Raw genomic sequence first — 15,860 nt, forward strand, 5'->3', positions numbered from 1 at the left:
TTATCTCCACCCCTCTAGCTCACCAGTAGACATCTTGCCGTTGACCCGTCACATTCTTCAGCCTTGTAGTCGCCACCTAATTGTGTGGCTTTAAAAATAGAATCCCGTCCTTTCTTTTTTTTTTTTTATCAAACTTCCACTTGGTTTCAAGGCCAAGGTATGCTCGACTCGAATAAACCAAGCCTTTGTATATACATATACTTGTACGCATTTCTTATTATTTAGAAAACAGTCAAAATCTATTTTTTCCCGCCATTAAACATAACAATGCGCACTTTTTTTAAAAATATAAATGCTCTTAATTAATTTGTTGGGACATTTTCATTAACGAATAATAACATTGTTTATAACTATGTTAGGGCAAAAAAGTCAGAGCCGTCTTTATACTTGTTGCTAATTGATCGCGTTAATAATACACAAATATTTTTAAACTTGTTTGGAATTATTTGTCGTGACACATTTACAAACACGTCACGTTATTTATTTTACTATCTGACAAATAGTAGGCACTACCGTATTTATTTCCGAATCGCTAGGACAGTTTTCTTGTAACTTTTGTTTCGGTCGGTTGTTGGGATATCTGTCCGGGAAGGGGGTAGTGATGGTGTAGCGGTTTGAACTGCGCGTGCCGCATCGGCCTCCGGCACTCCGCTCCCCTCCTCCTTCTCCCTCCTTTTCCCCCCTCCTAGTGGTTGTTCAATGTCTACTTGTTCACCCCCCCCCCCCCCTCCCTCCCTTGGTTGGCGCATGCGCGCGCTGCGGCGCGATCTTATAAATTGAGCTGCAACCATGTCAGGAGCCTCTTTCTTACTTCTGGTTTTAGTCAGGCTCGGTTGTCAGCAGTAGCTGATCTGTTGTAATCTACTAGCATGTAGTCCGTTAGGTTCAGTTTGAACTACGTGGGTGTGCGACCTCAGGGGAAAATGTAAGTTGGTTTGAGTTGTGTGTGAGGCGGTGGCCCTTACCTTAATGTAGAATCATTTATTCTTGAATTGGTCTGTCTAAATTCCTTTTCGGCCGCCACCTTGAAAATTGTTTAGTTTGGATTAATGCATTAACGTAAATTCACTGTCAACTTTGTTTTTTGATTATTTCTTGTTAATGTAAATTCGTTCTGTAATTGTAACTGCACTTTGCGTAGTTTTATAAAACGTAAATAATGTAACGTCTTTCTTTAATTGTAACTGCACTTCGCAGTAGTTTTGTAAAACGTAAATAATGTAACTTCTTTCTTTAATTGTTTAATTGTAACTGCACCTTGCAGTAGTTTGTAAAATGTAAAATGTCTGAATTTAACTGCATACTTGGCACTGCTTTTGCTTCGCGTCAACTGCGCGTTGTATGATGGGATCGCTTACGGTGTAGCCAGCTTACCTTTGAAGCTTGTTGTTAACAAGCCCGTTTTGTCTAAAATCATTGTATTTAGCCTTGCCTAAATTGTATTCGCTTAACCTCATCAGTAACCTAATGTTATAATTTGATGTTAGAATAAAATATCTGTGTACCTGATACCATTTACCTTGCATACCTAATCTGCTCCATTCACGTATACCCCAGTCCATGCCAGGTTCTGGCCTCCCTTCACGTTTAGTAAAAGGACAACTACCTTTACAATAGTTTGAGTTTAATCCCAAATTTATTATCAAAAAAAGTTTACAGGTTTCTTTAAATCAAAAAAGTATAGTTTTCCAGCGACAATTTCGTTTGAGGCGTACGTGCGTTGCCGCACTCCTTCTTTTATTGTAAGGAATTAAATCGTCGTGCTATACTAGCGCCACCTATTAGCAACATCCCGAACCAACATGGCCGCCAGCAGACAGCCCGCGTCGACAATAGATAGCAGGACAATGCTGTGTCGGCCGCGGGCTGAGATGCTATACTTACATGGTGTGGTAGGGTATTCTGGTTATTTTGACGCAATCGGTGATTGCATCCGTACTTGTGGGGTATCGTTTTAAAGAGAATTCACACATCTGCTCACAGAAATTGAGATTTCGTTAATAAAACTTATTTTCCAATTATACAGGTTCAAACACAATTTTTATGCTATTTTCGGTTAATTTTTATTTTTTTGGGGGCCAAAATCTGTCCAATTCGGTTATAGCGAGGACACGGTTATAGTGAGGATCAAACCCAGAACCATGACACCTCGCTTTAACGGGACTCTAGTGTATTTTTAAATGTCATGTCAAGTAGTAGTATTTATAAATTTTCATAAAATCTGTTGTAAAATTAGTATTAACATTGGTAATAAACAAAAAGCTACCCAATTATTGAAATAATTACGAAAATATAATATACCAAATTAAACCCTTATCTCTCATTATACACACTATAATATTATGTTGGTCCTATACATAGATACTATCTATTGGCACTCTAAATGGGGAAAAAAAAAATACAAATAATTGCTTTTCATAATTTCCTTGCGTGTTAAAAATCTATAACTTACAGTGTGACATGTTTGCAAAATTGGTTTTACTCTTGAATGTTCAGAAACTTCAGGTTCTATTTCGATGCTAATTCTCAGTTGTAAAATCCATGTTTTTGTGTTGATGTGAAATTCCTCTCTCCTGCCATGATCCTTATAAGTGCTGTTTGTTGTGATTCACTTTTTGTACGTCTGTGAACGTATACATTGACATTAAAGCACTAACTGATCATGAGATATTTTCTGTTTATTGTGATTAGAATTCACAATAGATTTTATAATGCAAGATATTTTTTGGGTCACTGCAAATAAAACATCAATGAGAACGTAAAAACTGAATTTTGTTTACACACGGACAGCAATATGTTATGCACAAATGATTTTGTGTATATGTGTAAATCCAATTTTAAAATCACTTTTTTTAGGCGAAAAAAAATTTACCTTAAAAGTATCTAAAATATAAGAAATCATACTAAACTAGAAAAAATAAAACTAAAATGTTTATGAACAGTGAGGCTTTTTTTCATATTAATGTGGCTGATCACACCAACCTAAACAAATCTTTACTTCAGTTGTGATCATCTGCAATTTGAAATTAAGAAGCACAATTTCGTTTTGCAAAAAAAAAAAGTCTTTTTCCAAAATTGAAAATCAATATCACATCTTACTAATTGAATTTTGCAGTGGCTCTAATATTCAGTATTGAACCAGCCTCTTTACTGTAAGTTGTTATGGCACGTCACGGTGGTGCGTGTTGTAGGTGTGTCGAGCTGGGACAAGAACCGCAAGATGGACAGCTTCGACGCGCACGCAGTGTACGACGGAGACAACGCCGTGAGCAGCAACGGCAGCCGTGACCAGGGCAGCTCTGCGCTAGCCACGGACGGAGTGCGTGGCACACTGGCCGCGCTGCTCAGCCACCACGGCCTGGCCGGGGCGGCGGCCATGCTCTCCAAGCCCTACCCGCGGGACGTGGCACCCGAGCCCCTCCCGCGACCGCAAGAAGACCCCTCCCCCGGCCCCAAGAGTCCGGAGGGCTCCTACCCCCCGGCTGTGACCACGAACTTGGTGGGACGAGGGCGAGCGAGGGGCTACCCCTACAGGGGCAGGGCGGTGTCGTCGAGCCCCTACCCTGCCCAGAGGCCCAACGCTCGCTCCAGGCCCCTGGGGACGTACTCCCAGGACGGGCCACACCCCTGGCGAGGCCTGCGCAACAGCTTCGGGGCATGGACCATGGACGGACAGCCCCCGAGGTAGTGACGTGCAGGACGTGTGCTGGACTCGCGCGCGCCCACTCACCTGTTGGTCGAAGTGTACATAGCTCGTGGACGTGTATATAGTGATGTGCAGTTGCTTCCATTTTACTATCACAGCTCGCACCCGTATACATACATATTTATTTAGGATGGACGCCCGAAGCAATCCTATGTGTAATTAACTGGAATACAGTAGATGCTCAGATCTATTTGTAAAAAAATTGATTGTATGTATCAATTAAATAATAGATGCATTTTTAAGTTGTGATGTTTTGGGTAAATCCTTTCAATTTTTTTTTGTAAATAGTAGGTAGTTTCGCAACATCAGAATTGGGAAGTGCTCTATTTGTGAAATATATATTTGTTACGTGGACTGTGTGGTATGTTCACTTCTATCCTTCATTATGTACAATGCTCAGCTGTAATGTTTTAAAACGATTGTTTCTTTCGATGGAGAGAACTTGTTACTGTCTAGTCGTTGAGAAGCACAGGCAAAGGAACGACCGGCTGCTGCTGTTTGTTTAATCATGTTAACTGAAACATATTGTTTTTGTTCTTGTACTGTGCCTCTACACTTATTTTGAAATATTAAATCATGTGGTAAATAGATGAAGATTTTGTAAGTTTTGTAGTTTTTGACCTAGTTAATAAACACCTTTGAGTGGTTGTAGGGTTGTTCAGATGTAATGGCAGTCGAAAATTTTTGTCAGTGTTCCAGGGAGCACTGATAAGTAGAGACATGCATTTATCACATTTACAATAACGTGTATTTTTGTGCAAATTTGGACCCTTTTTTGGTTGAAAATGCACTGTTTTCACTTAATTAAAAATGCAGAGAATTCTCTTCCATAACCATTTGAGCCAGTTAATTGCATGAGAATAATGAAAAATTTCTGTGTACATGATTTTCCTAACTATTGTTTGGTTTCAATTTATCCGCATTATCAGTCTTTAAAAAACTCTGCATCGTTACCAAAGATTTTATGCTTCCATACGGAAATGCCAGTAGCCGGATGCCGAAGGTTAAACAATCAGTATTTTGTTTGGTATATTGAGTTCTCTACGCTGAGTCTTGCTTTTAACCAGCAACAGTTTGAGAAGTGCTTCTTTGGTACCTTTCGTTCCATGAAATTTTTTTCTTGACTTATGTACATGTTTGATTTGTGTTTTTTTTCTCGCCAGATTTTTGTTATGTTTATCATTAATTGCTATTAAAGAGAATAAGCATTGTATGTGGCATACATAACGAAAAACAATCTGCACTATTATTATGATGTGTTATCTGATGGTGTTTATTAAACCTGTGATCATGACTTGACCTTTATAAGAAATAAGAACTCAGTTAATGATCAGAAAATATATTAAAAGAATCCTGAGCAAAAAACAAATTATCCATTTAGTCGTGCTGTTTTTTTAACTAGGCATTTATGATCGTAGCAACTTTAGAGGTAAGGTATTTTTATTTCTTAGCCTTCTTGAGGTTAGGTTGTCCCTAAATCAAAGAAAACATATGTGTTGTTTGCATGCACACTTTATAAATTTTGTTGATTCCCTCTAATATGATGGATTATGGTTGTACTTGTACAGTAGAATACCGGTACAACATACCTCATTACAACGTATGTTTAACTTTAACATATTTTTTTTGAGTCCCCGCCAAAAATCTTATCTTCACCATGCAAAACGGTTTCAGTTTAAAGTATCATATTTTCACTATAATGTATAAATTCTATTAGTAGCGTGGCATTACTACACCAAAATTTACTTAAACTGGTAAATAAATTTCCAGCAAAATGATTAACATACATAGTCACCTGTTTTTCGCTATGCGCGAAATCGCGAAATTTTCGCCGAACCAGAACCATTTCGCGAAATTTGCTTATTTGCCAAAAATTCGCGAAAAAGTAACAAAACGTATAGATTTGTGGTGATATACCGTATTTACTCGCATTTAGGTCGCCATCGCACATAGGTCGCACCCATAATTTGAGGTCTTGAATTTGGTATTTAAGATTCCCCCCATATAGGTTGCACCGGTAATTTAATGACGAGAACGGCCGGCGCGCCGTGCACGAAAGAGTTAACGGGTACTGTAAAACTCCGCTACTACGAGAGCTGATAATGGCGTGATAAATTGTTGTAGCATCAAGTACTCTTAATAACCGAATATAGAAAATTGAAGACAAGTTAGATTCCTGACTTCTTAAAAAGTCTTAATTGTAGACTATAACTCAAAAACAGTGCTTTGTATTGAAAAAATGCACAGAATAAAAGTTGTAGTAAATTTAATTTCAAATAAAAAAGGCCTGTTATGATTTTTTATATCTACAGCGGTTTGCGTTTTAAACGTGCAATTGGTCTGACACGTGAGGAAGTTCCCGACACAGATAAGATAGTGGCTGGGGAAACCATTGCTTCTCCCCTTCCCTTTTTCTACTTGTTTGCCATCCAGGTGCAACATCGCCCTTCGTTTACCATTTTTTTTGTCGCTAAGTGTATTCGCGTCAGGCGAGTTCGGCTATGCTAGCCGCCTGGTTGTTATTTTCGTTCAAAACGTGGCGAAGGAACTTGTGTGGATCAGGTAGAAAACATTCGGCTCTAAACGAAAGATATAAGAAAAAGGCTATCCTGAAATGCTGTGACATGTTTTTGGAGTAGACAATCACAGCGGCAGACCGACAGGATGCGCTCCCGCCCTTGCCGTCAGCGATGTTTATTTTGACAGCTCAAGCAATTATCTTTTCCACGACCCTTCACAGCGTAAAAAAAAAAGAAGAAAAAAAACACGTTCGAATGCAGATGGAAAAGTAACTATGCAGTAAAATAAATATATTTACGGCCCTGCTAAATTTTTCTATTCAATAAAATTCGAGGTATTAGTGATTTTTCAGCAGAAACTGCTGTGTGACTAATAAACAAATTGTATCATAATAACTTAAACTAATAAAGTATTTATTAACGGCGAAGGACAGTCGTATAAGCCCATAAAAATATTTATTTGACCGAGAATGGACTACACAACCTGGCTAATGGATGATTACATCTTCCACTTAAATTATTCACCAAAACCCCTTATTTACGTTACCGTTATTTACGTTTTCCCGTTATTTGAACCATTTTATTTCTGTCCCGTTGTAACCTCATTTGATGTAATGTAATAAACTCGTTTACAACGTGCCTATTGCTTATAAAAACGTAAGCAGCGCCAGTTTTGTTGTGTTGATTCCTGTATTCCTGTATAGAGCGCGCGCGCACGTAGTTGAAGATTGATATCGATAGCTCGCAGACTGCATGCACGCGCGCGCTCTGTCAGGAACCGAGTTAACCCGCACGATCGTTATGCATATAGTTACAAATCATGTTCTGGGACCACCTTGAAAGAATAGATTTGTCATTGGGGAGACAAGCAAAAGGATTCTTCTCAGAAAAAACTGCAGCATTTTTGTCTCGTTGCAACAATACAGTGATGAAGGCAAAAATGACTAAAACCTGAAAAATGCCTTTGCAGTTAAACCTAAAAAGTTTCAGTTCTGCAATAAATTAAATTCTCCTTATTTGTACAACCCAAAAACATTAAATATGTAACTTCGGCAGCTATTATGCAAAAGGTATGCGCTGTATATATTTTTAATTTTGTGAAAGTTAAACAATTGAAAAGGTCTAAACATTAATCAGCGATTAATATAAAAATTAAATCATGACCTGAAATGGGAGGCACCCCCTTAAACAACAAACATGACTGTCAATACCTTTGTAGCACGTCTTCAGATTGCACGGATTCATTTAGCACGATGTGAATTTTACTGCCCCAGTCTTGAATAACACACCTGTAAATTTTAGTTAAAACAAAATCTCGGCAGGCAAAAAAAAGTTGAGCACGACGCATATTTCTGTAAACAGATGTGCCGTGGGATACAGTTAGCCAAACAAGGGGGGAAGATACGCTTGCGCAGGTCTGTCTATGCTATAGGCTGTTGTACAAACATCAGCTATGGCAAGTTAAATTGCTGCTATGGAGTGTAAAGGACCAAATGTTTTACGTCCGCGCGTATACCGTGGTATCGTACCGTTGTCGACTGGCCACAAACCGGGCCATGAACTCAAGTCTAGCCAATGGCAGGGAATTCACTCAAACAAAAGCAATGTTTGCCCGTTCAGCTGCCGGTAACTGTACGTGCAAGTCTGATGCTGTTAATTGTACTAGCGGGAATATATTTGACATTAGATACCGGAACAGAAATTAACAGTTGATCCACATGGTAAAGGTTGTTAAATAAATGTTTCAATGAAAAAAATAATCATTGGCCTGAAGGGATTGGCGTGAACCAGGTGGTGATACGCAAATAAGAAATTTCATTTTTGAAAAATTAAAATGTGATCATCCGGACTGTAATATCGGTTTAACTGTCAGTAAAGGATGGTGTAGAAAGGTATGCAACGTGAGTTGAAGGTCATGACCGGGCGGGCCAAGTCAGCCAGCCGACTGATAAGTACATAACCATGTATCTCCCGTATAAAGATTAATGATGACATATTTATAGTTAAGTGTTATTCTATGCATTTATATTACGTAAAGTATATTTTCCTATACAATTTTGGAACACATTGAATAAATTATCCTTGCTATTTATGTACACTAATGCTTCAGAATAGGCGATTTTGAATAGCACGAGCATTATTAGGATCGAATTAGTCGTGCTAAGTGAAAGATAGATGTTTGCTGTTACTAATTACTACTACTGTAAAATACTCTTACTTTGACTTTTGGTAAACCAGCATAGACAATAATAATGTCTTGTTATTCAAAAATAAATGGGATAAATATACACACTCTAGGTGTTAAGTGTTGGGTGCCTGATATTTTCTGTTGAGTCTATGAAAAGTAACCAAAACAACAAACACATATTGTGGAAGGGTTCAAAGCATCATAACTTACGAAATTACCACCAACCTAGTATAAGAAAACAAATTTTACTGTAGTAGAACATAAAATAGACAATGACAAAGGTTTTCTCAGCTAGATTCCAGTTAACAAAAAAACAATATGGTGACCAACAGACACAACTCTTTACAGGTTAAGGCGATTGGTGTACGGTAAAAAACGGTCACAGGCCCGAAAACAATGAATTTTGTATCATATGATCATTGAAGAGTCTAGATGCCTATGTGGGTGACCGTTACTATGTAGGGAGGTCAGGAGCTTAATTCCAGCTCGTCAGTGGCGAGATGGACTTCAAATGGGAAGGGTGTCGCTGGCGGTTGCTCTGCGGCCTGCCATCTAGCAGTAACTAACATAACCTCGAAGATTGTATCTCCCTCTCCCTCTAACACACAGCCGATACGGTTCTATCGTGCCCGGAGGAGGGGAAGGTTTAGCAGGTTTCTCTTTCACTCATCCTTCGCCATGGGGAGGCGGAATGGATTATTTTTTTGTTTGCAACTGCGCACGTCATGTGGCTGAGAGCGCACATCTTCTCACTCAACTCGCTCGTTCTCTCACACTATTTCAATAAATCTTTTCAAATCTTCAATATCAATACTTTAAACCATTGCGCTTCCTACGGATTAATTATATTTCATGCACGTGCCCGAATTCAGCTGCAAAAAAATAAAATGGGTGGTCAATTTTTTTCTTCAAAAACCTTCCGAAACACTGTGTTTTAAAAAACATTCTGAGAGCCTACATACTATTATTACCGCACACGTAACATAACTTATGGTAGGCCCACGTCAGGAACGTCCTGACGTGGAGCTGCACGCACCAAAATGGCCAAAACCAAGCTTCTTTTTAGTAGCATTTTTTACAACAATAGGCTGGAGGCTCTTTTTGAAAGTTTCGCCGAAACCTCGGGCAATTTCTGGCCGTGAAAAACGTAATTCCAAAAGTCGCAAAAGGGGACTGAGGATGGCACCCTGTGGGACGCCAGCGAGGATGAGACGGGGCTGGGAGAGTGTCCCCTCTACTCTAACCCGGAAGGACCGGTCTTCCAGGAAGGAGCAAAGGAGGCGGATCAGGTGGGGAGGGATGTCGGTGGCAGAGAGGCGGTGAATGAGATGGGAGTGCGGGACTGAGTCGAAGGCTCTGGCTAGATAGAGGAGCACAATTCCCGTGTGCTGCCGTCCGGAGAATCCTTGGACTACCAGGAGCTCCACACTGGCAATGGCGTGGGAAGTGGAGTGATGTGTGCGGAATCCAAACTGGTGATTGGGGAGCAGGTTGTGGGTAATGACTGATGGCAGGAGGCATTGAAGGATAGTGCGCTCAGCGATCTTGGACAGGATGGGCAGGAGTGAGATAGGACGATAGGATGAGAGGAGTGTGGGTGGTTTTCCAGGCTTGGGATGGGGCAGACTATGGCCGTCTTCCAGGGGGGAGGGGAAGTGGCAGTGGAGGAGCATGGCATTGATTTTGGTGAGAAGGACGGTGGGTTTGCGGGGGAGGTGTAGGAGTAGGGGCGCAGGGATGGAGTCAGAGCCAGGAGCGGCCGAGATGCGGAGGCGGGAGATGATGGTCCGGATTTCTTTGCATGTGACGAGTGAGAATGGGGGGGGGGGGGGGGAAAGGGGTAGTGTGGTATGTAGGGAGGGGCAGGAGGCCTCCTTGTCTGAGGAGTCTGAGGATAGGGCGGTGTTAGCAGCGGGGGCGTAGGTAGAGTGGAGGAACGCGACCACTGCCTTAGATCTCTCCGCGGCCGTCTCCGCGACTCCGTTGGGAGTGGTGATGGGGGGAATTGTGGTAGGGGCAGACTTGAAGTGGCGGAGGAAGGACCAGAGAGATCTGGTGTTGGCAGAGAGGGAAGCGAGGCGCTGAGTCTCCTACTGGGCTTTCCACTCCCTCACCAGCCGGCGGCACCAGCCCTGCAGCACAAGGTGAACTCTCCTGAGCAGCGGGGACCGGTCGGCCTGCCAGCAGGCTCAGAGGCGGTTCCCAGGGAAAGGGCATCACGTAGGAGTTGGGGGAAGGGGGTGATGGCAGTGCGGGGGGCAGTGAGGGGGATGTGGGCTTGGGTGGCGGAAGTGATGGCTTGAGTGAAGATGGTGGTGTATGCATCGATGTCGGCTGGGGAGTGGAGGTGGGTGGATAGGTGCAGGGAGTAAGAGAGGGCATCCTGGAAGGCATGCCAGTCGGCTTTAGGGAAGTCGAAGCGGGGGAGGTGGGGGTTTGTGTGAGGGAGGTAAAGAAGGTGGCCCATGACGGGAATGTGGTCGGAGGTTCCCGTGGTGATAGTTCGGAGGTCAGTGATGACAGGGAGTTGCGAGGAGAGGGCGAAGTCGATGATGCTGGGATGGCATTTTCTTTGAGCTGGGAAGAGTGGTGGTGGTGTTGGGGGGCATGAATAGAAAAATTGGAGGTTCTGAGGAGTTGGCGGAGGGAGCTACCCCGTCGGTTGGTGGTGACGCACACCCAGAAGGGGTGGGTGGCGTTGAAGTCCCCAGCCAGCACGACGTGAGCGTCGAGCCGGCCGAGGGCAACAACGTCGGCGTTGGGGAAGAGATGTTGTGGGGGGAGGTATAGGGAGACGAGAGTGAGGGAGTAGGGGCCTTTGTGCAGCCTCACGGAAACGGCCTCAGTCGCGGGGGAGAGTTGGACCTTGCGATGGTGGTGGAAGATGCAGGAGCGGAGCAGGAGTGCCACTCCACCACCCCTGCCATCGCGGTCGGCGCAGTGGGTGGCAAATCCTGGGATGTGGAGTTGGTCGTTGGGGGTTAGCCAGGTTTCGGAAAGGAACACAGCATCGGGGGAGTGAGTTTGGAACAGGCGGAGGAGGTCGGGGAGCTTGGGAAGGAGGGAGAAGGAGTTCCAGATGAGGATCTTCAGGGGAGGGTGTGGATTCATTCAAAGAGGGACAGGACAGATTGGATGAGGACCTCTATCTTCTCGGCTGGAGTGCGGGCGCGGGAGAGCGCTGCCATGGTGCGTTGGATGAGAGGGAGGGAGGTGCGGAAGGCAGTGATGATGTCGCAGATGGTGTCGGCAAGGGATGCAGTTTCAGGTTCTCCAGCTGGTGGTGGGTTTGTGGGAATGGATGGTGGGGTGGGTCGGCTGGGCAGGTTGGGTGCGGATGTAGGTTTTCAGTGGAGGGAGGTTTGGCCAACACGTTGCCCTTCCATGGCAGGGAAGGTGCTCTGGGAGGTAACTTCAGGTGGCATGGGGTTGGAGATGGTGGTGGGTGCGGCGACGGGTTGGCATGGGGGGTGGCGTCGTTGGTAGGCGATGAGGGTGGGGCATTCAGAGGAGGTGGCGATGTGGGTGACACTTTACAGAGTCAGCACTTCCTATGGTCGGGGGTGAAGGTGCAGTCGCGCGACCAGTGTCCCCCCGCGCACTTGAAGCAGTGAAGGGCATGGTTGGACTTGTTAGAGTTGTGGCCAGGCATCTGGCAGCGGTAGCACTAGGGGACCATTCCGGACCCGCGGTACCGCTCGACCCTGACGACCCAGCCGACGAGGTTCTTGATGCAGAAGAGTTGGGAGGCCTCTCCCAGGCGGTTCGTGGTCACCAGGAACGGCCTGGTGTCTGCGTCGGGGGGCATCCGCAGGGGGAGGACAGATGATTCCAGTTGCAGTTGCGTCAGCAGTTCATCCGGTGTCGTCGATAGGGGTAGTCTTTTGATGACTACCCGGTTTGTCGTTCGTCGGGGCGGAGGTGGGTATAAGGTAGGAAGCCCCCTGCGGCAGGCTTCTTGTACATGTAGTCATGATACCTTGCTTTAGTGGTGTAGAACGATGTTTTTTCTCTGATGGAGGAGATGGTGAGGGGGCCGGTGAGTTCTTTTTGTAGCTTTGCAGCTGTCAGGAAGGGCTGGTTCGTGGAGGAGACAATGCAGGAAATGGGGGTCATCTTGGGAATGTTTGTTGTGGAGGGTAGAGGGGGAGGGGGAGCACAGGAGGTGGATTGTTGCTGGTGGTCAAGCAGTATAATGGTCCATTTTGTCTTGGGTCTGGGCTTGGTCAGCATCGGCGGTGTGGTGGTGTCATCTTCGTCGGTGTCGCCAATCGTAAAGGTGGATACAAAGCGGTTGCTGGTGGCCATGGAATGGTCCGATGCTGTGGAGGTGGTGCGGCGGCGCTTAACGGTGTTTTTCTTCCGCACTGGCTGGAACCCGTCAGACAGGTCCATGTCGGCGGTGGTGGTTAGTGGTGCTGTGGTGGTTGTAGGTGGTATCCCGGGTGCAGCTGGGTGAGTTCCCTGGTTGCTGGGAGGAGTGCAGGGGAGTGGGAGGGGGAGGTCTAGCAACGATGGGATACCCGTGTGGCTCGTAATGGTGGTGGTGGTGGTTGTTGTTTTCGGTAGGCTTGTAGCCGGGATGAGCTTTGTCAAGCCAGTGCAGTTCCGACACCTTTACACAGGTCGTTTGGGGCTTGGCACTGTTGTTGGCTGGTGTCTGTGGGCGGGAGCGGTCATCAGGGTGTCTTTGTGGTTGTTGTTACCCATCAGAATGCCTTTCGTTGCAAGTCGTGGCGGGCTTGGGCCGTCCATAGGTCTTTTTGGGAGGGGTATTTGTGATTTGCGGTAGGGAGGGTAAATTTTTCCAGTCGGAGATGTGGCTGTCCATCACTCTGGTTAAGTATTATTTACAATATATTACACTATTTTCTTTAATTGAGAGAATTAAGTCCACCATTATTGGTTACAGTCACAAGCGAAAATATTTACAACATACGAAAGGATAAAACATGTGAAAATAAATTAAACAGCCAAAACAAATGAGACAGTTTGGATGAAAATTAAAATTGCTGCAATTGTACTGATAAAAAACTGTTTGAACACTATAAATTAAACACCATCGACTAAAAACACTAGAACAGGAATATAAATAGTTTTTATGCACCAGAAAAACGAAAACTGTGTTCAAGAATTAATTTTACGCTATTGTTTTGACACCGGTCCGGCTGCCTCCCCGTCAAAGCTATCAAGGTTTTGCGGAATGGGTCTCGGGGTTTGGGTTCGGCCAAGTGGCGGGAGGCAGGGACGTGTCCGTAGAGGTGATCCTTGGGCTGTTTAGGCCACCCAAGATGCCTTACACTACAAATGATACACTCCGCTACGTAAAGTGTGGTTTTTATTACACATCAACCTCTACATGGTGCTATCCATCCCCTGGCCGCGACTGTTCGGGGTTAGAGAGCTCTGCGCGTGTACGGCTGTTCGGCGATGACCCCGCTTATAATGGAGAGAGGGGGAGTTTTGAGAGAACAGTACTTGACTGACGTTGCTGCTAAGACCTGCGTGGTGATGCACAGCCAGTGGTGTTATAACTCACGATCTAGATGAGGTTGCGGAATTGGCGCGAAGGTGGCCTCTCAACGTTGCGCGAAGACGACCAGCCTCTCCGAGCTCCCGGTGGATACTGACTCGCTCGTGTAGCACGGCGCTACAGCAGGCCTGCCAATTGCGCGCCAGAAGCGCAGCGCGCTGGAAACAGACGCGGCCAAGTTTAGGACCTATTCACATGTTGAACAATTGCATTAATAAATAAAACCATTTGATGAAATATACATTACATAGTTTATGTCTGTGAGAGAAAACATGTGCCCTTGAATGCTATAGTCCGGCGGAAGCACATTGCCACACCCGGCGGAGTCAGTGGTGTCTCGTCAGGGCAAGCAAGGCAAGCAGTGCTTGCCCAGGCAGTTTCCAGACATTGTATTTTTTAAATAAATATTTTATTCAGAATAGTATTTTACTTTGGCTCGTGCCGTTAGGTGTATGTATTTTTTACACTAACTTCTTGGGACCCAATACTGTGCGCTGTACGCTATAAGAAAAGAACTCGTTGACACACAAAACATGCTGTTTTAGAAGCGTTGCTAGGTTTAGAAGCGCTGGTAGGACCGCTTTCAGCAGGAAGGCTGCCGCAGTAGTTTCCTTTCAGAAGGTGGGGGTGGCATGGTACAAAGGTTCAGGGAGGGGATTGGCTGTAAAAACACGTGGTAGAAGCTACGAAGGTAGCGCTTTCTTGCCGAACTGAAGCGAACATGGCCGAAGCAGACGGTGGAATTCTTCCGCCGACTGCTTCGGCTATGTCCGCTAGAGTTCGGCAGGGCAGGTGGCGAGGTCGCGTTTCAGTCGGCGGTCGTCTCTCGGGGCGCCCGCATCTCTCTCGCGGGCTGTTGGCTGGCAGGGCGTGGGGGATTTGTGGGCGTACGGGAGGCGGCCTAGCAGTGCCAACTGCTACCGACCGCGTCCCGCAGGTGGCGGATACGGGATTCCAACTCGAGAGTTGCAATCTCTCTGGGGTGACTGTGAATAACCAATAGCAGTCCGCGGACCAATGGCCTGCCTGTGGAGTCGTTATTACGGCTATCGGGGTGAAAGGTAGCCTGAATGCAGCTCGGTGCGTGGCAGAAAGCAGTTCCGTCGGCGAAGTCACCGCAGGGGAGCTCGATGTGCCCTGGATGCGAAGTGTAGACGAACTGCGGGCTGGAAATTGCGGAGCTGTGAACTGCCGCGCGCGCAACGGAACTGAACAGCATCGGAACTCTGAAGGAAGAGATGGCGGCGCCAACAAGTTGGGGCCCTGTTGGAGCCAGTGGTAGCCTGGGCGGCGCGACCTTCAACCGTCCCGGGATTTTGGAGGACAAGAGGGTCCGACTCGCAAGATACTTAATTCGCCTGAACGACTTACCCCCACCCTGGCTTGAAAGGTTGTTGGCTGTTGACTGGAAGAAGGAAGATGAAGATGGCGCAATGTCAGGCTGCCTTTCGCCCCGTGCGCCCGCAGTTCGAGCCGGTTTACTGGCTCGTCTGCCCACATCTGGTTTAACTGTGGCTGCCTGGGAAGCTGGGCTGGGCTGACGAGTGAAGTCGCCCGCCCCTGGGGGCGCATGCGCCCCTGGTTAATAATAACCCAGGAGTAACCAACATTTAAATGCGGGTCGCAAGGCCCAAGCACCCAACTCTAGCATGGTTGATTTTTCAGCCCCTCCAACTCTTCTTACCTGAACCCTTCTTCCCTCTTGTCCAGTAGTTACCTGCTTGCTTAATGCATGTTAATTGATCCCCGCATGGTTAAAAACCCGCATGGTAGAGTGCATAGGCTTCGGCCTGGTCCTCCCTGGACCCTCCCCTTACACACTTAGAATAATTTAGGCTAGGAAAAAAAATCGTAGCGTTTCAGGAATGATTGACGTGCCAGTTTCTTGGTACACGTACCAGTTAACATAGTTTC

The 15,860-nt window shown here is 45.5% G+C and overlaps 1 protein-coding gene across 2 annotated transcripts in view; it reads left to right on the top strand.

The window, feature by feature from the left end:
* LOC134536665 (cyclin-dependent kinase 12) overlaps positions 1-4,300 on the top strand; it is a 127,135-nt gene extending 122,835 nt beyond the window's left edge. For both annotated transcript variants that reach the window (XM_063376493.1, XM_063376495.1), the window contains one exon: positions 3,192-4,300. In XM_063376493.1, the coding sequence (XP_063232563.1) occupies positions 3,192-3,688 (497 nt within the window). In that variant the 3' untranslated portion in view covers positions 3,689-4,300. The remainder of the gene's footprint in view (positions 1-3,191) is intronic.
* The last annotated feature ends 11,560 nt before the right edge of the window (positions 4,301-15,860 follow it).

The sequence above is a fragment of the Bacillus rossius genome, chromosome 11 (genome assembly GCF_032445375.1).
Source record: "Bacillus rossius redtenbacheri isolate Brsri chromosome 11, Brsri_v3, whole genome shotgun sequence".
Taxonomy (NCBI): domain Eukaryota; kingdom Metazoa; phylum Arthropoda; class Insecta; order Phasmatodea; family Bacillidae; genus Bacillus; species Bacillus rossius.